The 21,786-nt window shown below is 42.0% G+C and overlaps 1 protein-coding gene across 10 annotated transcripts in view; it reads left to right on the top strand.

Moving 5' to 3' along the window:
- The window catches only part of otofa (otoferlin a), an 82,224-nt gene that overhangs the window by 57,277 nt on the left and 3,161 nt on the right, over nucleotides 1-21,786 (top strand). For 2 of the 10 annotated variants that reach the window (XM_034143143.1, XM_034143145.1), the window contains exons 20-46: nucleotides 129-219; nucleotides 1,018-1,134; nucleotides 1,280-1,432; nucleotides 1,818-2,010; nucleotides 2,414-2,538; nucleotides 3,142-3,276; nucleotides 4,880-5,041; nucleotides 5,842-5,913; nucleotides 6,184-6,303; nucleotides 6,379-6,540; nucleotides 6,706-6,868; nucleotides 7,530-7,696; nucleotides 7,882-7,911; nucleotides 8,018-8,155; nucleotides 8,789-8,864; nucleotides 10,675-10,820; nucleotides 10,913-11,047; nucleotides 11,163-11,300; nucleotides 11,395-11,522; nucleotides 11,618-11,788; nucleotides 12,617-12,777; nucleotides 13,246-13,388; nucleotides 13,472-13,560; nucleotides 14,767-14,865; nucleotides 16,991-17,232; nucleotides 17,319-17,497; nucleotides 18,013-18,113. In XM_034143143.1, the coding sequence (XP_033999034.1) occupies nucleotides 129-219; nucleotides 1,018-1,134; nucleotides 1,280-1,432; nucleotides 1,818-2,010; nucleotides 2,414-2,538; nucleotides 3,142-3,276; nucleotides 4,880-5,041; nucleotides 5,842-5,913; nucleotides 6,184-6,303; nucleotides 6,379-6,540; nucleotides 6,706-6,868; nucleotides 7,530-7,696; nucleotides 7,882-7,911; nucleotides 8,018-8,155; nucleotides 8,789-8,864; nucleotides 10,675-10,820; nucleotides 10,913-11,047; nucleotides 11,163-11,300; nucleotides 11,395-11,522; nucleotides 11,618-11,788; nucleotides 12,617-12,777; nucleotides 13,246-13,388; nucleotides 13,472-13,560; nucleotides 14,767-14,865; nucleotides 16,991-17,232; nucleotides 17,319-17,497; nucleotides 18,013-18,113 (3,636 nt within the window). Of the gene's footprint in view, nucleotides 1-128; nucleotides 220-1,017; nucleotides 1,135-1,279; nucleotides 1,433-1,817; nucleotides 2,011-2,413; nucleotides 2,539-3,141; nucleotides 3,277-4,879; nucleotides 5,042-5,841; nucleotides 5,914-6,183; nucleotides 6,304-6,378; nucleotides 6,541-6,705; nucleotides 6,869-7,529; nucleotides 7,697-7,881; nucleotides 7,912-8,017; nucleotides 8,156-8,788; nucleotides 8,865-10,674; nucleotides 10,821-10,912; nucleotides 11,048-11,162; nucleotides 11,301-11,394; nucleotides 11,523-11,617; nucleotides 11,789-12,616; nucleotides 12,778-13,245; nucleotides 13,389-13,471; nucleotides 13,561-14,474; nucleotides 14,574-14,766; nucleotides 14,866-16,990; nucleotides 17,233-17,318; nucleotides 17,498-18,012; nucleotides 18,114-18,541; nucleotides 18,730-21,786 lie in introns of all 10 variants that reach the window. The other 8 variants (XM_034143144.1, XM_034143147.1, XM_034143146.1 and 5 more) reach the window with 7 other exon arrangements.

Genomic DNA, 21,786 nt, shown 5'->3' with positions numbered 1-21,786 from the left:
TGGACTTGTATTAAAACTGGATTGTGACCTGGAGATTTTCTTTACAGATACAGAGTATACAGAGAGTTTCTCCTGACACTGAAAGCTTTAAAACTGCTGTAAAACTAAATGTCTTTTGGTAATTACAGTCGCTTTGTGATACTGGCCAACAAGGATGTGAACCAGGCAGGCCGAACCAAACTGGATCGAGAGCGGCTCAAGTCCTGCATGAGAGAAATGGTAGGATTCATGTTCCTCAAACACAGAATAAAAGCAAGCAGCTTGATAGATAGAGGGGGAAAGCTGTGATTTATCAATTTGGCTGCTCCTCAGTCTCTAGTCCCTACGCCTGCATGAGTCAATATGATTGAGTTCCTGTAAAGTCCAAGCAGGGAAATACATATTTGGAATAAATGTTTACTCCTTTGAATAACTCCCTTGCATTCATTTGCAATGCTGTCAGATTCTCACAATATTTTCATATTCTAAATCCTTGTTTGTATTTGAATTTAAGTTGACTTCAAAAGGGAATGCAAAATGTTCTGTAGAGAAATAAATGCCTTGTAAGCAGGTCTGTTGTGGTGGCTGATAAAAGGAGGAGGCTTTATTATGAATATATCCAGTGTCAGAACAGGTACAGTGTTTGCCTGAGAAGTCTGTGTCAAACTTAGAAAGAAGAAAATAAATAATTGTGTTTTTATTGCATACTTGCCTGCAGCTGTGCTACACTACTGTTTGTGGAATGTGAACAGCGATTGAAAACATTGCAGAAGAACACAAGTGTGTTTCACTTAAAAAGCAGGTGGTGAAAGGTCATGGATGTGCATGTATCCAAAAAAAAGCAATTAGAAATTACCAAGATGTTATTGTTTAATCAAGAGCCTCTTGAGATTAAAATACAAATCATTTTATTAAGAAAGTCTACTTTTTTGGTGTAATTAGATTAGACTTGAGCTATGACGTGTGCATGACATGTATAAAGTATGCAAGCTGCAGACCCTTTTTAATTAGTGAGTTTCATCCCCTCTCCTCCTGCAGGACAGCATGGGCCAGCAGGCCAAGCAGCTTCGCACTCAGGTGAAGAAAAACACAGTCCGAGACAAACTCAAGCTGGTGCAGAACTTCCTGCAGAAGCTTCGATTCCTCGCAGACGAGGTACAGAATGAGTCCAAAGAAGTGTTTCATGTGAAGTAATTAATACACTGTATACAAACAACCTACGTTATATCTGGGGAAATAACCTAGTAAAAGGAGAGTGCTGATCACCCACAAATCAAACATTTGCATTCGTCTTGTCCAGCCTCAGCACAGCATCCCAGATGTTTTCGTCTGGATGATGAGCAACAACAAGCGCATCGCCTACGCCCGGATTCCTTCAAAAGACATCCTCTACTCCATAGTGGATGAGGAAACAGGAAAAGACTGCTGCAAAGTCAAAGGGGTCTTCCTCAAGGTACAATCATAATTGTGTTCTCCTCTCAAGTCAAACAGTCTTTAAAACACATTTTCAACCATCTTCAATCGAAGACCTCTCAATATTCTCCTCTCTAGTTCAATCGGAACTCATGTAATGATGTGCAGTGGTGGTGAATTGTCAATATACACGATTAAGTATTGACAAGTATTATGATGAATAGGCTTGTAAATCTTTCAGAGTGAAGGCTGAAAATCAATGAAGTAGCTCCTACTATTTATATGGGCAATGATTTAAAATGTCTGCAAAACCACAAGGAGGATTTAACGCCTACTTTCTTGTGTTTTTCTCAACGGTCTCTCATTTATTGAATGAAACCCTTTATGATATTTCAGTCTGCTGTTGTTGAAATCTTTGTCTGCAGCTGCCAGGTAAAAAGGGCTTCGGTCCCGCAGGCTGGACCGTTCAGGCGAAGCTGGAGCTGTATCTGTGGCTCGGCATCAACAAGCAAAGGAAGGACTTCCTCAGCGGTCTGCCTAACGGTTTTGAGGAGGTCAAAGCCGCTAAAACGGGCCCCGGTCTTCAATCCATCCCCCCTGTCAGCCTCGTCTACAACAGTAAGCTCTTGGATAAAGATGTTTGAATACATTATTGTCTGCAGTTAGAGTTATCTTTTCTTAGAATGGGATGTTGTTAGGTTTAAATCTGAAATTAATTTGAGGCAAAACACAGAAAAACAAACTCAAAAGATATTTGAACTGTGTGTGTGTGTGTGTGTGTGTGTGTGTGTGTGTGTGTGTGTGTGTGTGTGTGTGTGTGTGTGTGTGTGTGTGTGTGTGTGTGTGTGTGTGTGTGTGTGTGTGTGTGTGTGTGTGTGTGTGTGTGTGTGTGTGTGTGTTGTGTGTGTGTGTGTGTGTGGTGTGTGTGTGTGTGTGTGTGTGTGTGTGTGTGTGTGTGTGTGTGTGTGTGTGTGTGTGTGTGTGTGTTGTGTGTGTGTGTGTGTGTGTGTGTGTCCAACAGTGAAGCAGGTGTTCCAGCTGAGAGCACACATGTACCAGGCCCGCAGTCTGTTTGCCGCTGACAACAGTGGCCTGTCAGATCCCTTCGCCCGTGTCTTCTTCTCCACACACAGCCAGGTTACGGAGGTAGGACCATGAATGTGTGTGTATACATTTGTGTGTGTTAAGGGTTTGAATCGAATATGTGTTAAAGGTCCCCTATTATACTGTTTTTATCAATATGTTATAGGTCTCAGATATATACAAAACATGTCTTTGAAGTGTTTGGCTCGAAATACCAAACAGATCATGCATGGGAGCATCCCATAATCCCCTCTGTTTCAGCCCTGTTTCAAAAGTGCTGATTCTGTGTCTGTTACTTTAGTTGAAAATAAGGAGCCACTCCCCACGCCCCTCTGAGAGATATTTGGTTAAAAAGAACACAATGGTGCTCTAGGAGGGGATTCAGGTGATAAGGTGTTGGGGGGGTTACCTTGGTTGGTGATTGGCTAATGGTTACACAAGCCAAAAAATCGTTTATGACATCATAAAGTGGCCAAAATCTGATAAGCTCATTTTCAGACAGGTTTTTATTCAAATGTTTCTGGACAAAAAGTGAGTGAATCTTTTTTCCTGTAACGTTCAGAATCTCTTTACACACAGGGGGCACATGTTTATGTATAAAATACATGAAAAAGTGGATTTTGCATAATAGGTGACCTTTAAACTGAGCTAATGTGTGTGTTGCAGGTCTTGAGCGAGACTCTTTGCCCTACATGGGACCAGCTGCTGGTGTTTGACGATGTGGAGCTGTTTGGGGAGGCCAGTGAGCTGAGAGACGACCCCCCCATCATCGTAGTTGAACTCTTTGACCAGGACACTGTGGTAGGGTCTTACTCTACGTGTGAATGACTGGATGCATGATAAAGGGGCCAAATGATGGATTCATGAATGCTTGTTGAACCGTTTTATGGCACTCATTTTGCGCTTATGATTCTAAAAGTGCTTTGCTTCTCCTTCATGTTCTGACTGTCTGTCCGCCCTTGTTTCACTCCACCCTGCCCTTCACCTGATCTCTGGTGCTGTGCTGGCTAAATAGAGTGTGAAAGTGTTAGTGTTAAATTCAGTGTTAAATTAGAAAGTCTAATAGCTATTAGCTGATGTAGCATTAAAGGTTAATCTCTGTTGGAACAAAGTTGCATGTACTTTCTCCAGTTCCCTTCTCTGTGTTGAACAGAGTTGGGTGTAACGCGTTACAAAGTAACGCGTTACTGTAATAATATTACTTTTGTCGGTAACGGAGTAGTGTAACGCGTTACTTTTATAATTCAGTAATCACACTACAGTTACTAACATTGCCCCGACACGCGTTACTTCGTTACTTTTATAAAATCAGTCATAATCACACTGACAGACAAGAGGGGTTTCCGCCGCAGGTTTATATGTACATAATCTGCGCGACTTGCGCGTCCACATCTCCGCGTGCAGTGCTGCATAAACATGGCAGAGTCAGCGATAACTTTCGAGGGGTGGAGGTATGCCCATTATTTTGAGTTCGTCCGAAGAATAGACAGGAATGTGACGGTGAGGTGCAAACTGTGTCCAGGCCAGAAGCTGTTATCCACTGCTGCAAACACCACGTCAAACCTCAACAAACACCTGCAAAGAACACATGCTAAGGTGAAGCTAATAGCTAAGGACCGGACCCCCGAACCCAGAGTGAGGATGTTGTGAGTGCGCCGCCGCCGACTCTGAAGCGGCACAAATTAGAATTTGGAAGACCGGTAACCAAAGCAGAGATGGACAGGCTTGGAGCATCCTTCATAGTAGAGGCAATGTTGCCTATTTGCACAGTGGAATCACCATCGCATCGTTCAGAGATATACTGCGCAAAATACAGATAGCAGGAGACAGAGGACAGCCATAGTCAGAGCTATCTGGATCAGTCTTATGCGACAATGGAAACTGAACTAAAGAGAACATTTGAAACTTTAGCAGTCTGCGTGATCTGCCTGCAGGGAGGGGCGGGCTGGCCCTGCGAGTAAAGTAACGAGTAAAGTAACGAGTAAAGTAACGAGTTACTTTATGTAGAGAGTAACGAAGTAGTGTAATATATTACTTTTTTTTAAAGTAATATGTAATATGTAATATATTACTTTTTTTTAGTAACGACCCCATCTCTGGTGTTGAAACAGCAGCAGCTGCATGAGCATCAATGGTTGTTGTTGTAGCTCCTCATACTCACACAAAACATTTATTTAAGAAAGACATGCTGATGTATATGTAATAACAACCCTCTTTGTTCCTTCACACTGTAATCTTTAGTCAGGGTGTTTGTTTCTGTTATGTAAGACTGCGTTTTTGCTGTTTACAATCAGTGACACTGACACCATGTGGTTACCGTGGTAACTGCACCTCCTGCTCCCGTGTCTAACTCCCCTTGTGCCCTCACTGTCTCGACTACCCGCTGTCACTGTGTGGTGTTCAGGGCAAGGCAGAGTTCATAGGTCGGACGTTCGCCAAGCCCACCATCAAGATGTGTGAGGAGTACTACGGCCCCCCGAGGTTCCCCCCCCAGCTGGAGTACTACCAGATCTACAGAGGGAACTGCACCGCCGGGGAACTGCTGGCTGCCTTCGAGCTGCTGCAGGTAACATATGCCAGGACACACACACATGTTTATAAAGCAAACAAATGGATCGATTATTTCACATGTATGAGGACAAACACACATACAACTCCATAGGGTGTCCTATTTGAGAGCTTGTTTTCACTGCTGTACAGTTTGCTGTGTGTGTTAATGAGAACCACAGAATTTAAAAAGGACATTTTTGAAATGTTTTAATTGGGATTTGCACTCTTCCATCACATTAGTCAACGCCCGGATAAATAGCAATGCATATTAGATCATGTAGACAAGGCGTCAGCGTATGACATTGACACATTTGCTGAAGAGGATATGGAGGCCTGAAAGGAAAATCACTATTTGTACTATTTGAATATTTTCTTAGAGTTTCAAAAAGAACGTTTTTTTGTTGTTTAAAGAAGGTGAATTGAAAAGTAATTAAATTGAGGTTCAACATAATTAATTATCTTTCAATAGAAGGATTTACAATCATGCCTGCTTATGATACAGAAAAGCTTATTTTCCATGCAAGGCTTTCCCCTGAGTATTTCTGGAATGAACAACCCAAACTGTATCTCTTGCCGTTTTCTTGTTTACACAATCATATTTTTTCCCTCTCCTCACCGAACTATCACATTATCCTTTCACTTGTTTATTATAATCACTATGCATTACTTCTCACCTTCTCTCATTTAAATATGTGTTCTCAATTTTCTCTCTTGTTTTCTCCGCCTGCCATGTCATAGCCTCTTCCTTCCATCTACTAAAGTATTCATGGTTTCTCCTGTGAAATGTCCATATTTCCCTCCTCCTGCTGCCTACAGATACCTTTCGATCCGGAGGTGATTAGGCGAGCTCTGATCGCTGTCCATAACTTTGCTGTCCCTCAAATAAAGGTGCTCTTTTCTAGCATTTTCCCACTTTGTCTTACTCTTCGGTTACTCTGTTGTCAGTGTTTGTACTACAATAACTTTTACCTCTACCAACATGACATTAACCTCTGAAATCTCTGCACTTCCTCGAACACTAAGCAAAGAAAAATTAAAACTGTAATCGGATTGTAGAAAAGAAATCTGGTATGGTGCTCAATACTGTATCACAAAACTGAAAACACAGAAGCTTCCTGTTACTGTCACGTTTACCTCCTCTCTCTCGTCATTTATTAGGTTGGTCAAGGAGGGAAGGCTGACCTGCCTCCCCTTGAAGGGTCCACAGATTCGGAGCGGGGAACCATTCTTCCCGTGCCCCTGGGCATCAGACCCATCCTGAGTCGCTACCGCATAGAGGTGAGACTTTAACCCCCAGCTCTATTTTTGAGCTCTAGCAAACCCCTTCCCCTGATGCCTTTTCCTCTGGTTCAGGTTTTGTTCTGGGGCTTAAGGGACCTGAAGAGGATTAACCTGGCTCAGGTGGATCGGCCCCGTGTGGACATAGAGTGTGCCGGGCGAGGAGTGCAGTCTGTCCTCATTCAGAACTATAAGAAAAACCCCAACTTCAGCATCCTGGTGAAATGGTTTGAGGTGGTAAGTACAGCAGTTTGATCATGGATATTATATTCCTTTTTCTTTTCATAAACTTGACTTGATATTGGACGGATTTTCTTAATTTTATTTAAATCCTTACAATTGTTAATTATTGCGAGAATAATGCTAACTTCAACCAACTCCATATACTTATTTTGTCCCCAGGACCTCCCAGAGAACGAGCTCCTCCACCCTCCTCTCAACATCCGGGTGGTGGACTGCCGGGCGTTTGGCCGTTACATCCTGGTGGGGTCTCATGCCGTCAGCAGCCTGAGACGATTCATCTACAGCGCCCCGGACAAGGCCTCCAACAACTGGGCCTCTGCAGGTACAATAACTATTCCTTTATTATTGTGATATGTTCTAATATTCTTAACGAAAAGCCTATTAACTGTGGGATTTGTCGCGTGTATAGCTCTGATGGGGCATTTTTTATTGATGTATGATGTATCTCTACAGTGACAATCATGTGTTGTTTGTTTAAATCTGGAACTTTTTCAATTACTTTTTATTTTATGTGTTGAACTTTCCAAATATAAACAGGAATGATTGGCACATTTTTTGACACATGTTATGTTTTGCTTCCTTGTTACTACTGTTATTCCTTTATTTCTTGTGAAAGTCTTATAGGTCCTTTGCAAACATGTTTGAAACAATATTTGCATTTTACTTTTACACTTTGTTTTAACCTTTTAGTAGGAGAGCCAGTAGGACCTGGCTCCTGGAAGGTTTAGACAGTGAGAGGAAAGTGTAAACAAAGGAAGGTTAAAACAAACTTTTTAACATGTCGTATTGAGCTCTCTGGTCAATAAAGAATTCGTGTTTATTCTTTATTAACTTTTCTGATTTCTCTGCTTGCTTTCCGCCCTGACCAACCTTTCCTCCTTCTTCTTCTTCTTTTCTTCTTCTTCTTCTTCTTCTCTGGCATGTCCTTGGCTGTCCCGCCCTCTCCTGCCGCCGGCTGTCTTTGCCCTTTGGCCTCACTCCAGCTAAGCTAATGAATGGCTACATGGTCCTTACCAATGGCGGCTGCCAGCCTCGCTCCTCACCCAGCCTTTCCTCCCGCACCCTCTCTCGTCCCGCAGGTGACTTCATGGTGGACATGGACTCGGAGCATTCGATCCGAAAGATGGACACGATGGTCAAGTTAGACGCTGTAAGCTAACCCTGTAGAGCCTCTTAATTGATATTGTACAATGTGTGTGATTTATATATGTAAATAGTAGCACTGCTTTATGTCTGTTCCTTTGAACCTGCCTCTGTACATGTGCCGCTCCTACCTGCCTCATCCATTGTGTGTATTAACCCTTGTGTTGTGTTATGTAACGCTCCCTGTCATAGACGTCTGACGCTGTTGTAAAAGTTGACATGGTAAGTTATCCTTCCTATAGAAATTCGGCTATGAAAATATGTACTGAAGTTAACTGGTGCCTCGTTGTGAATAAAATCACTTTAAGTTTCTGAACTGTTTCAACAGACCGAGGAGGAGAGTGACAAAGACAAGAAGAAGAAGAAGAAGAAAAAGAAGGGAGGCATGGAGGAAGAGGAGGAGACGGATGAGAGGGTGCTGGACTGGTGGTCCAAGTATTTCGCTTCTATTGAGACACTGAAGGAGGTTTGTCTGTTGTCCATTCTTGGAATTGAAAAGAGAAGTGGTTTGAAGGCCAAAGATTCATGAGGGAAGTCTTAAAACATGGTTTAAATATCCTAATTCTGGGAATTGAAAAGAAAAGTGGTTTAAATGTCAGAGATGGGTTCGGGTAACAGTAAAAGAGGGGGAAATGTGTTGTCTGGGGATGCAAAAGAGAACGATGAAAGGAATATAAAAAGGTAGAAAAGTGTCAAAAGAACTATCATTTCACGGGGAGACTAGGGTTAGAGGAATGTGAGAATTTGGTTAGGGATATTGCCAAATATCTCAAACAAACTACCAGAAATCTGCCGGTCCGCTGCAACTCTTACTACTTTTAAATCCAGTCTAAAGACTTTTCTTTTTGCCGCTGCTTTTAATTGAACTATTCACATCTCACTCTGCCCTGTAACTTGTATTCATGTACTTTGCTTTTTAATGTTTCTAATGTGTTTTATGCTCTTAATGTCTTTCATTTTTGTAAAGCACTTTGAATTGCCTTGTGTTGAAAAGTGCTATATAAATAAACTTGCCTTGCTTTGCCTTGCCATTCCACTTAGTTATATTTAACATCTACACACGGTTAAAGTCCAACACATTTTCTTGCCTGGTCTTCAGAGCCTCAGAGCCCAGGAGGTGGCCCAGGCCGAGGCGGAGGAGAGGGAGGACCTGGAGATAGCAGCGGAGGCAGCAGGTAATAAACTCGCATCAGACGGGCTCCCTTGCCAGTGCTGCCAAATGCCCGCTGCTTTGATTTATTTTATCGGATTTTGAGTTGGGATTCTGCGAGTGTAGACACATTCCTGGCTGATAGCATAGAAAATGCCGATCTGTTATGTCCACTGTACTGGAGAAAGTAGTGTTGAGCTGTGTTGTGTCAGTCAATAGATGGTGTTATTGCTGAGTCCTAAATCCCCTGATATACAGTATACTAAGAAGTGCTCTATATTTACTTTGCTTCGTTTATTTGTTTTATATGGAGGTGTGACTGACCTGTACAATACAAATGTGTCCAAAATCTCTGCTTGATACTAATTCTGTACAGTATTTACTAAATAGTTACTATCATAGTATACTGTTTTTGCACTATATCCACAATGATACTTGAAAATCGAGGCAAGCATGAGGAAAAAAGAGAAAATGTAGCATGGAATCGGAACAAAGAGCATACTTTCTGTTCATTATACCTCAATGCAATACAGCACATTTTATAGATGCAAAAAGGAGAGCTGTCAGATTCAAAAACTACTTATAAATGTACAAAATCTATAGAGAAACTAGAGTGAATGATGGAGGGGTTCTGGGCACAGTTCTTGTCTGAGATGTGCGTTCCTGCATAAATCATTATGGGCTTCCTGCTCCTCTTGTCTTTGCTCTCGGGGACTCATCCTTCATCCATGCTTTGAACATGAGCCGAGCATTATCATATTCATGATCATTTCCTACATCAGCATCTTCCCAGCTCTGCAGTGCACATGAAAGCTGGCTTATACAGACTCGCTGAATTAACCTACATCTACACTATCTGGCTCACATACATCATTTTCTTTTTTTAAATCCACTGTTAGACTGCAATCCATGCAGCATAAGACATATGTAAAGGTGCCAGGTGTAGCATAGGAAGATATATAGTCAAAGATAATGGATGGTGACATAGTTGGGAAATGTGAACGACATTCCCCAGCAGTCACTGATGTATTAAAGGTGGGGTAGGTAAGTTAGAGAAACCGGCTTGAGATACACTTTTTGTTATATTCCATGGAATGCTCTTAACATCCCGATAGCAATGAATATCTTAAGTGCTTTGACAAAAAATCCATAAAAAAATGTCATCTGTGGAAGCCGTAGTACTGTAAAAAGCACGACCAATCATTTTAGCCGGCCCGGCTAAATAACTGGATGGCCTACCTGCCTGTCAGCCTTCCATCTGTGCACAAACTTATCTCGTGCCCTCTTTGGTCATGTGCGCGTTCGTGTGTGTTGGAGGAGGGGCTCTGTAAGGAAGTGGCAGATTTTTTCCGGCTGTGTATTTTCAAATTTGAGCGCACTCGAGCTGGTTTCTCCAAAATTACCTACCCCACCTTTAACATGCATTCAATAAATAATTTAATTAAATACAAATTCATTGATTTATACAATTTCCATATGTTAGCTTCCAAAATGTTCCACCTCAAAGAGAAAGAAGAAGAATACAACCCAGTTTGCTCTCCTCACCCAGAATTACTTAAGTAGTACCCTTACCACCCTAACAATTATCTACATGTGATAAGTTAAATCAGTAATCAATCATCAGTCATGAAAAACAATGTTATCAGCAGTAAAGTTACTCTTTAAGACAAATCCATACATTGAACAAGAGGGCATTTGGGTTCAGGAAATCTTACTCCCTGATCATTTCGTCTGTCAGCTTTCATGTTGAATGTGTAGTGTGCAACCCCTGCGTTCCCTCTCATGACTCCAACCACACTTTGTCCGCCTCCACTTCCACTCACCTCTCTGATCAGATATCAGACCTGATGACCTTATTCTGAAAGGCTTCAAGACAAAAGACAAGAGCAGAGAGAAGAGGTTCTTTAAGGACAAGAAGAAGGGCCAGGCTGCAGAACACTCTGAGAGGAGACCGGTTAAAGCCAAGGTGGACGAGCTGGTGGTGAGTATGTCACTCACACTGAAAATACGTAAAGTACACACAAGATTATAAATGCAGATACAACTATTTCATGTGTTTGTCGACCCATGCAGGTGTACAACAAGGAACTGGAGACTGAGTATGGCAACTTCGCAGACTGGCTCCACACTTTCAACTTGTACAGAGGAAAGGCGGGGGACGATGATGAACACGCTCAGGACGACGACAGGATTGTTGGCAGATTCAAGGTGGGAAAACACTGAGTAACAAAACAAGTCCGTCCAGGCCTACGCTTGCTGATAAAAAACGAATTATAACGCACATTTGAACTTGCTTTTTTAAACGTTTTCTTCCGTGACCCAGGGATCCTTATGTATGTACAAGCTACCTCTGTCTGAGGAAATCACGAGAGAGGCAGGGTTCGATCCTAATATGGGCATGTTCCAGAGCATCCCTCATAACGATCCAATCAACGTCCTTGTTCGTGTCTACGTGGTCAGGGTGAGTCACCTCCTAAACTTCATCAGTAGTAACACATCATAATAAACGGACACTAATAAATGTGTCTCTGGTGTTCTGTTTCTCTCTACTTCAGGCTACAGATCTGCATCCTGCTGATATCAATGGAAAGGCTGATCCATATATTGTCATTAAGCTGGGCAAATCAGACGTCAAGGACAAAGAGAACTACATCTCCAAACAGCTCAATCCTGTATTCGGCAAGTAAGTTTCAGTTTGCCTTATCTAAATACATTTGAGCATGGATCTGTTGCTCTCCTTACTTCTTCTTCTTGTTTTGTTTTTCCTCAACCTGTCAGATCATTCGACATCGAGGCCACCTTCCCCATGGAGTCCATGCTGTCGGTGTCGGTGTACGACTGGGATCTTGTCGGCACCGATGACCTGATCGGAGAGACAAAGATTGACTTGGAGAATCGTTTCTACAGCAAATACAGAGCCACCTGCGGCATTTCCTCCAAATACTCTGTGTGAGCATCCATGTGTTTTATCCTTTTCATGTTGTATTCATTGTTAAAGTGTCACTGTATAGTATGAAACCAGACACCTATCTTAATAGATTCTACTTTGTCATTAATGTTAATAAATTAAATCTAATTGATTCTCACTATATGTTGTGTAGACATCTCAAATCCTCACTTTCTATGCTCTTACGGCCCGTCCACACAGCAGTGTTAAAAAAAATCTTCCAACGCTTCTGCCCATTCACTTTGAATGGGGTGACGTCACTTTGCCTCACTTTTCGCCGAACTGCATTGTGGGAAGCAAAGCGGAGATTTCCAGGCATCTCAGGCTTCAAAAGTTGAGCAATGTTCAACTTTTGAAGCTGAGGTGGAAGCATCAGCCAATCAAATCCCGTTCATGCAAATCTGACAGTTCAAGCGCTAGCCAATCAAACCGCGTGTATGCTGGGAGAGACATACCGCAAGTCATTTCCTCATATTCCAAAAAATGGAGGAGAAATTAGCGGTAGGGAATCACCCGGTGCTTTATGACCAGTCCCTATTTACCTACCGGGATATAAACCGGAGGAGCCAGGCATGGAGGGAGGTGGCAGAGACAGTGGTAGGTTTTCGCCTGTTTGGGGAGTTTATATCCAGTTTACTTCGGGCTTTTTTGCTTTGTATGTCGGGGGCGGGAGATTCATGTGATTGGTTGTTGGTCGCGTTGCTCGCAAAAAATCCCCAAGCTTCAGATACGCCCACCTCCAAGATTTTTTTAACGCTGCTGTGTGGACGCTCCGTTATACCTAAAGTTTTCAGAAATGTAATTACCACCTTGTTCCCTATTATTATCAGACATGGATACAATATTTGGCGAGACCCTATGAAGCCCAGTCAGATCCTGGCGAAGCTCTGTAAGGACGGCAAGATCGACGGACCTCATTACGGCCCGGGAGGCAAAGTCAAGGTGGCCAATCGGATCTTCCAGGGAAGGACAGAGATCGAGGATGAGAATGGTACCGCTGCATTTTTCTTTGAAGAATTTCAGATAACATAGCATTTTCAAGTTAGAGTAGAGTAGGGTACAGTTACTTGGAATGTCACATTCAGGTTAATTACGAAGAGGTGGCACCCATTAACCAGTAATTAACCCATAATTAGCCTGTTAATTTTTAAGACAAAAATATGCTAAATGACATCAAATGCAAGGGACACAGCAGGCCGGGAGCTACGAAACGTATAAACATCCCGAATAATGTTTAATTGACTTATAGACAGGCGAATTAGTCAAAAATATTAACGGTTAAGCTTTTAAGTGCCTGATAATCACGTCAACTACATTTAGTCTTCTAAACAATGTGATGGTCATCAAATGTTATCATATATCTTTGAAATGGTCACTTTTTTGAAATGTTGTTTCCAGATCCAAGTGTTTTGCTTTCGGTTTGCCTCTTCACCTGCTTTTGTTGGTGTTGATACTCCAGGTCTGAAGAAGCAGACTGAGGAGCATCTGGCCCTGACGGTGCTGAACCACTGGGAGGAGATCCCGAGGGTGGGCTGGAAGCTGGTCCCTGAACACGTGGAGACCCGACCCCTGCTGAACCCCGACAAGCCCGGCATCGAGCAGGTGGGAAGGAGCCACGCTTGCTTAGACTCATGGAACAAATTGAAAAGACATTTATAAGTGTGTATTCTTCTCTGTGTTCAAAGGGCCGTATCGAGATGTGGGTGGATATGTTCCCGATGGACATGCCCGCTCCTGGACCTGCGTTAGACATATCACCACGGAAACCAAAGAGGTAGGCTGCGGTCGGTCAAATAAAAGTAACCTCATTATAACTATGATGTTTTATAAATAGGAATAACTATACATGTAATGCAGTTTTAATGGGGAAGATGTCTGTTGATTGCATTCGAAGTGTCTAAAGTTCTTCAGTTTTTTCAACAGAAAACCTAGTTTTATCCCAAGTTATGGTGAGTCTGTTCGACTAGTTAGCTCTAGGGCTGTACCGAATGTCAAGGTTTTTCCATATTGAAAGCTTCTATTGAGGTTAACAAATGAAGCTTTGAGTGTTTATCAGCATATTTTTAGACGTCATACCCTAAAAAAACATTGGACTCCTCAAGTAAAATCCTCAATTTGTATCAAATGTTTCATTTGATGTAATGAGATAGTCTTTCTTAATCAAATCAACTTCCTTAAATGGACATATATTTGTATTTCTTCAACATGAATAGCCGACATGAAGGTGTGGGCTGAGGACAGGTCGCTGTGTGTTTCAGAGATTGAAAGAGAGGAGAAAGTGAAAGGTGGAATATTGCATGCAATCATTGTTTTAGTTATGAGTAACTTTCTTAAAACACTTATTTTTCCCCAGCTGGCAGAACATGTGATATTAGCCGAGCCTATGTTACTCGTGGGATTTGGGTCAGACCGCAAAACACTAGGCAGACTACATAGTGTTTCCAAATTCTTGAATGTAATTATAAATAATTAAGTGCTAATGATAAAAGTGTAGCCTTCTCTTTATCCATAAAGAAATACTGGGTTTAAACAGAATTAATAGCTGCGCAGCATTCCTGTGTTGTTTTTACCATTGAAATCTAAATGTTTTAAATGACGCTCTAAGATATTCGGTACAGCCCTAGAGAGCTCTCCATTTGATGTCAAATATAAGTCCAACTGTGTGTTCCTTCCTCCCCCCCTTACCAGATATGAGCTCAGGGTGATTATTTGGAATACAGACGAAGTAATACTGGAGGACGATGATTACTTCACTGGGGAAAAGTCCAGTGACATATTTGTCCGGGGGTAGGTACGGCGGGATGCGGCCACCAAGCCTCGTCCCGTGGGTGTGAGCTGTGTGTGGATTTTTTTTGTTAACCATTCTTTTTTTTGTTTTGTTTCCATTTTTTTCCGTGTGCGTTTTCGTGTTGTTTGTCCTGTGTTTGTGGTGTCTGTCGTCCTCTCTCTCTCCTCTGGTCAATGCTCTGCTGCTGTCTAGCTTTGAGCTTCGTGTTGTTATTTGGAACACTGATGACGTAATTCTAGAGGACGATGCTTTCATGACAGGAGAGAAGATGTCTGACATCTATGTCAGGGGGTAAACACACGATACCATCGCATGGCTCGTGCAACTCCCCCCCCCCCTCCCCCTCCTGAAGCACCCATTTCCTTCTCCCCTTTCCCACTTCCTGTCTCGACTCTCCATCCAGCACGTTACCTGGCTCGTCCCAAACTCTCCAAAAAAGCACGATGAAAACTGTGGCCAAAACTTCAGTCAGGATCAAACCACAAAGACAAGTATATTCATTATCATACTTGTGCCTTAACAACACACAGATATGCTGGGATGGAAAGTTTCTTTTTGAACTTGGAAACCACAGAAATATGCTGAGTAATGGATATTTCATTGAACATCTACACTACTATTACTAATTACTATTTTCTTTTATTTCAGACATCAATTTTATTTTTGGCAAACTATAATTTTTCTTAAGCCAACGCTTAATTATTTTTTTGTTGTACCATTATTTTTTTTAAACTTCCATTTCCTCTCTTTTCTTTTTAAAACCACCTTTTTTTCAAACAACTATTTTCTTTCCATTTATCAAACTACTAATGTCAAAGTCAAGAGTGGAGATTAAAGGGTTTAAAAAAAGGGAGAATTGTTTTTTTTTTAATTATTTGTGGTTTGGTCCTGAATTGTAGATTTGACTTGAAACGATTTTTAATTGAAGACTTTCAAGATATTTCTAATTTAAACGATCAGGTATATGGAGCCTCCTGCATGTATTTAAGAACAGAATCTGCATGGCGTACGACCGAGCACTGATGTGTTTGATAATTTTGTCATGTTTCTGCACCTTTTTCATGACAGACATTTTGACCTGTTGTAAGTTGTAGTTACATTAGCTTTCCATCCAATGAAATTGCCTCAAATTGAACCCCAGAAAATGATGTGAATAGGAAAGACATGCCTGAATTTATCTCAAACCTCAATTAAGGTGAAGGAAGATGCAGAAAATATTCACAGGATGGAAGTGTACTGTGACCACACTGAATAAATAGCATTAATATATTATCTTAAGTTCCTCAGTCGAATAATACCAGCTCCTTGGAACACTCAACTTAGTGCAAAACAGCCTTTATTAAAGATTTGAGTTAGTATCTGTGCTTTTCTTTTCGTTCCTTGTAAAATGTCTACAATGAAAAGGGTCTCTTGATATATTACTCCTGTTTAGAGTTAATATCAATGTTTTGCACAGCATCCTTGCTCATGCATTTCCTAACAAAACTCACTTTTCCCTCAGCTAACCCGGTGTCACCCGAGGATGTGTCGCCTCAGGACTGTTCTGTAACAATCCTGCCATCCTCAAACAAGCTTTACATACATGGATAATTATAAAACAAAGCATTTAAAAATCATGACCTACAGAAAGGAGGATAGGGTTGTTTCTGATGGATTTAATGTTGCAATGCAGTGGTCATGATTAGTATGTAGGATCACATAAGATCAGGCATGTCTTGGCAACATGTAGCCGAGCAAAACCCAATACTCTACCACCCACACACAAGTTGAGTTTATACCAGTGCATCTCAGTCACCAAATCAGAGCACTTTCCCTCACATTTTTCCACTGACTGAGATGTTTAAGGGTCACTTGTCAGCTTTCTTATGTTAGTGTTGCATTTTTAAAATCTGAGAGTGCAGCTTCCATGATGTTCTCCCTCACTAATGAAGCCAGTCTCACTATAGTGTAAACTTTAAAGGATAGAGCTTCAGCCGGCACGGATTGAGCGTTTGATCCTCTGCTATCTGCATCCAGGCACTAAAGATGAAAGTGTTCAACTGCCAAATTTCAGATCAGTTTCACTAATGGCATTAATGCAAGCTTTGTGTATGCATGGCTTTGAAATAGTGTGAAGCTCCAACATCAAATCAGATGTCACACACATATATTAATCTGATTTGCCTTTGGAGTGCCACATTATGTGATTTTTGACCTATTAGCATCATCTCTCTTGTTGGCAATCTGATACATTTAACATGTCCTGTGCTCTTGTTTAAATCAATCAAATTAATAATCAGTAACTAACAGACAATTGCAATTTCCAACTTGTTAGACCTTTAAAAGTGCATGACTAATCAAGCAACACAATCTATTCACTCATCCAAACACTGATCCTTAAAGATCAAGCTAACTGATCTCTATGGATCTCCCACAGATGGCTCAAAGGGCAGCAGGAGGACAAGCAGGACACAGACGTGCACTATCACTCCCTCACCGGGGAAGGAAACTTTAACTGGCGCTTCGTCTTCCCCTTCGATTACCTCATGGCTGAGGAGAAGATCGTCATTTCTAAGAAAGAGTCCATGTTCTCCTGGGATGAGACTGAGTATAAGATCCCTCCTCGCCTCACGCTGCAGGTCTGGGACGCCGACCACTTCTCTGCTGATGACTTCCTGGGTGAGGAACGTTGCAGAACATTTAGCCATCTGATCTAAAATATCCAAAGTATTACCATCCTTGTCTTTTTCTATGACCACTCTCAGGGGCGATTGAGTTGGACCTTAACCGGTTCCCTCGTGGAGCCAAGACGGCCAAGCAGTGTTCTCTTGACATGATCCGAAATGAGCACGAGCTGCCCACCATTTCTATCTTCAAACAAAAGAGGGTGAAGGGCTGGTGGCCATTTGTAGCTCGCGATGAGAACGATGAGATGGAGCTGACGGTGAGTCAGATGTGAAATACTGAGCAGCAAAGTGTGAGCAAATTCATAAATGGAGTCTTGGAACAAAGGCTGCGCAAAATATTGTGTTTTTTTACTGCGATATTATGATAGTAATAGTATGTTGGAAATAATTTCAGTTATTCAATAGAACAAGAAATGTGTTGTTTTTTAGCAGTACTCTGGAAGCAGCAGAAAGGCAGAACTGACTTTCATACTTGTTTATTTATTTGAAGTAATATCACTATGACATTATTACATTTCTTCCTCGTGTGGCCCTTTTCAGCACCACATGTGAAATCATCATCTCGAAATTGCTTGAATAAACATTTCAAAGGAGCCGTTAAAAAGCCACTTACAACAGATTTACAGTTGTTATATTGTATCGGTATAAAAAAAGTTTCCAAGATAAATCTGAGGAGTCCAAGGAAGATTGGAATCCTCCGCATTACTGAAAAAGGGTTGAACAAAAATCAAAGCTTCTAGAGAATTGATTCATAATATATTTGTTATTGCAGGGTAAGGTAGAAGCTGAGCTTCATCTGGTGACAGCAGAAGAGGCGGAGAAAAGTCCTGTAGGCCTGGGACGAAATGAGCCTGATCCCCTGGAGAAACCAAAGTAAGACATTGACTTTTATTACTAATACATGTAGACTAACACACACACACACACACACACACTTGTTTCACTAATTCTATTTGAGGTCGGTTATGTGGTGCAGACATCTCCTTGAATCCTCCTCTTAAAGAATATCACTCTGTGTATCAGATGTTAAAAATCACCATAAATCAGAACATCATATTTGATCAAGATGTCATTTGGTCATGTTGACCTTAGCACTGCTTCTTGCGCTGTCAAAAGGACACTGTTACACTTTCGCAATCGTTTCTCCTCCTACCATCTCCTCACTGTCTCCCTCTGTCTCTCCCCTCCCCTCCTTTGTCTTTGTGACTCCCCCTTTCTCCTTACCCTCTCTCTCTGTTTTACCTCCATCTGCATTCCTTCCTTCCTCTCCTCCCTTCCTCTTTCTAACTCCTTACGTAAAGTCGCCCGGACACCAGTCTTATGTGGTTTCTGGGCCCTCTGAAGTCCATTCGTTACTTCATCTGGCACAACTACCGCTGGCTGATCCTGAAGCTGCTGGGGCTGGTGCTGCTGCTGCTCATGCTGGGCGTCTTCCTCTACTCTCTCCCCGGCTACCTGGTCAAGAAGATGCTGGGGGCCTGATGCGCTGGTAGCCTCCCCCCCTCCTCGCTGTCTCTGCTTCCCTGTTTAACCCCTTTTTCTTCCTGGATCTACTTGTCCTAGCAAAACTCAGTTTGTTTTATTTCTCTTCCTATTCTGCCTCTCCTGTTTTGTCTATAAAAGCTGTAGAAGAGCTTCTTTTCGCTATATCTTTTCTCAACTCTCTGCACAATGCAAATGTCTTTGTCCAACAAGTGCCATTTGTACATCTTATCAGTCACCAACTGTTTGGAAACAAGAGGTGACCTTTAAAGAAAAATCAAATGTTTGAATAAAACAGGGTCAATAACGTTTTTGTTAATTGAATATTATTTCTTTTTTACAAGACAAAAACAAACTAATGAACAAATACTGGCTTCGAAAATCAAACTAAGGGACACTAACGTTGTTTAAAAGTATGCACAGGCATACTGTGTGTTGATGATGACATGACACAAACCAGACATTGAATTAAACTATAATACAATGAATTTATTGATAATGAAAACAGTTATCTCCTCAGAGCTGCCAGTGGATGTCACACACATGTGTGCGTGATAGGCTAAGGGGCGGGACATCTCTAAGCGATTGTCCAATCCCAACAGAGCCGACCATCTAACCAATCAGAGCAGACTGGGCTCTGGTTCCAGACCGAGGCCGTTTCTCAATGTCGAGTAAAGCTGCTGCAGAGCCAGAAGGCTTGTTTGAGATGAGCTGCGGCTCGCCTCGAAAGTAGACCAGAACAGCCGATTGCAGCCGGGGGAGGTCTCAAAAAGCTCGCCTGAAGTCGGACAGCTCGGAGTCGGCTTGACTCGGTTTGCAATGGCGGAAATTGCGTTGGCTTTCTTTGTTGCAGATGAAGTGGATGCAATAGAAATCCCATAATTATTATATCACTACAAATGAGTGTCTGTTCATTTTAATACTAATCAATACAAGGGGGGTTGAGTCCTACATGTAAAAGACAGAACCACTTATTACTTTTCAAAACTACTTCCGTCAGTGGTCTTGACCAGTTTGCATTTATAAAGAATGCACAAATGTGTATAATCGTTAATGTCAGATATGTACTAAGTAAATACATTTGTTCCTGCTCAAGATTAGATTCAACTTTATTGTTATTGCACAGATTACAGGTACTGAGACAACGAAATGCAGTTTAGCTTCTAACCAGGAGTGCATAAAGCAGTAAAGTGAAAAGTAATGTACACAATCTACAGAATAAAATATAGAATGAATTGAATGATGAAAAAACAGTGAGGGGTATGAACACACTAGATATACACAGTAGCCTATGAGCTATATGAACAGTATTAACAGTGTGTATGAATATGCTAAGATATATAAAGTATGAAAACGGTAAGCAGTGCAAGTATAGTATAACATATATAGATATTAATTTCATGATGATAAACATCATCAACAAACAAACTTTTGTGGAGCCAATTGGAGAGTTTCATCTCCAGCACGGGGTAAAAACCACCAATGAGCGCTCAGCTCGAGATACCAGCGAGTCGTTTCCCATCAAGCATTTCGCTTCTGCAGCTCATGGAGAGAAACTGCTTCGCCTCGCTCTCAAGGCTGCCCGCGTCTTTGTCCGCGAGATTTCAACGTCTCATGCAGTCGAGCCTCCAGAGCAAGTCATACAAAATGACTAACCATCATGCAACGCACTAGCAAGACGGCGGTCGCAATTGCGCAGGTCTGCGTCAGCCTCGCTCATCTCAAACGAGCCTACTATTTCAAGTATACTACGTCATCGAGTGGCGCCGAAGGACTGTTTAAATGCCCAGCATTCGGCGCCACTCGATGACGTAGTATACTTGAAATAGTGGCTCTGCAGCTTTACTCGACATTGAGAAACGGCCAGAGGGTGAAAAGAGGTGCTGCAGCACAGGTATGAGATAAATAAAGCTTTTTGAGCATTGAAGCGTGTAAATATGTCACAGCAGAGGCACAAAATACAAATATGAACCTGAAATGAGAATATGTCCCCAGTTAAACCCCACGGCCCCACGGGCGGGTGCAAAACGCAACATCTTGCAAGAAACAGCGTCTGAGGGCTTCTTAACATTTAATAAACTATGAATGTGTCATATTCACTTAACGGGAAGAAACTCAGCTAACTGACAATATTAACCATTTTTAGCAAAACGAAACATAACGGAGCGTCCACACAGCAGTGTTAAAAAAAATCTTCTAACGCTTCTGCCCATTCACTTTGAATGGGGTGACGTCACTTTGCCTCACTTTTCGCCGAACTGCATTGTGGGAAGCAGAGCGGAGATTTTCAGGATTTTCAGGATTCAAAGTAGAGCAATGTTCAACTTTTGAAGCTGAGGTGGAAGCGTCAGCCAATCAAATCCCGTTTATGCAAATCTGACAGTTCAAGCGCTAGCCAATCAAACCGCGTGTATGCTGGGAGAGACATACCGCAGGTCATTTCCTCATATTCCAAAAAATGGAGGAGAAATTAGCGGTAGCGAATCAATCACCCGGTGCTTTATGACCAGTCCCTATTTACCTACCGGGATACAAACCGGAGGAGCCAGGCATGGAGGGAGGTGGCAGAGACAGTGGTAGGTTTTCGCCTGTTTGGGGAGTTTATATCCAGTTTACTTCGGGCTTTTTTGCGTCGTATGTCGGGGGCGGGAGATTCATGTGATTGGTTGTTGGTCGCGTTGCTCGCAAAAAATCCCCAAGCTTCAGATACGCCCACCTCCAAGATTTTTTTAACGCTGCTGTGTGGACGCTCCGTAAGGGTAATATAAAAGGCTCTGAATTAGCCCTGAGCGAAGAAATGCTAACACACTTAGCACAGAACTCACGTTAAAATACCATTATTACTTATCGTATCTGCACAAACAAGATATCGATTAGCAAGCTGAGATTCCACAGATTCTACAGGTATTAGTATCATCACTGAGCGATCAGAACTCCCGGTGAAATGACAACAAACAACAACAACAAAATTAGGTTAATCATCAAAATCGACCGACGGGGGCCAGACGGGGGAAAATGCACCCAAAATGACCCCAGAAGTGGGTTTTTTTTTCTAAATCTCTCT

Source organism: Trematomus bernacchii, unplaced genomic scaffold (assembly GCF_902827165.1).
Source record: "Trematomus bernacchii unplaced genomic scaffold, fTreBer1.1, whole genome shotgun sequence".
Lineage (NCBI taxonomy): Eukaryota > Metazoa > Chordata > Actinopteri > Perciformes > Nototheniidae > Trematomus > Trematomus bernacchii.
This window is presented reverse-complemented; position numbering and strand designations above follow the sequence as displayed.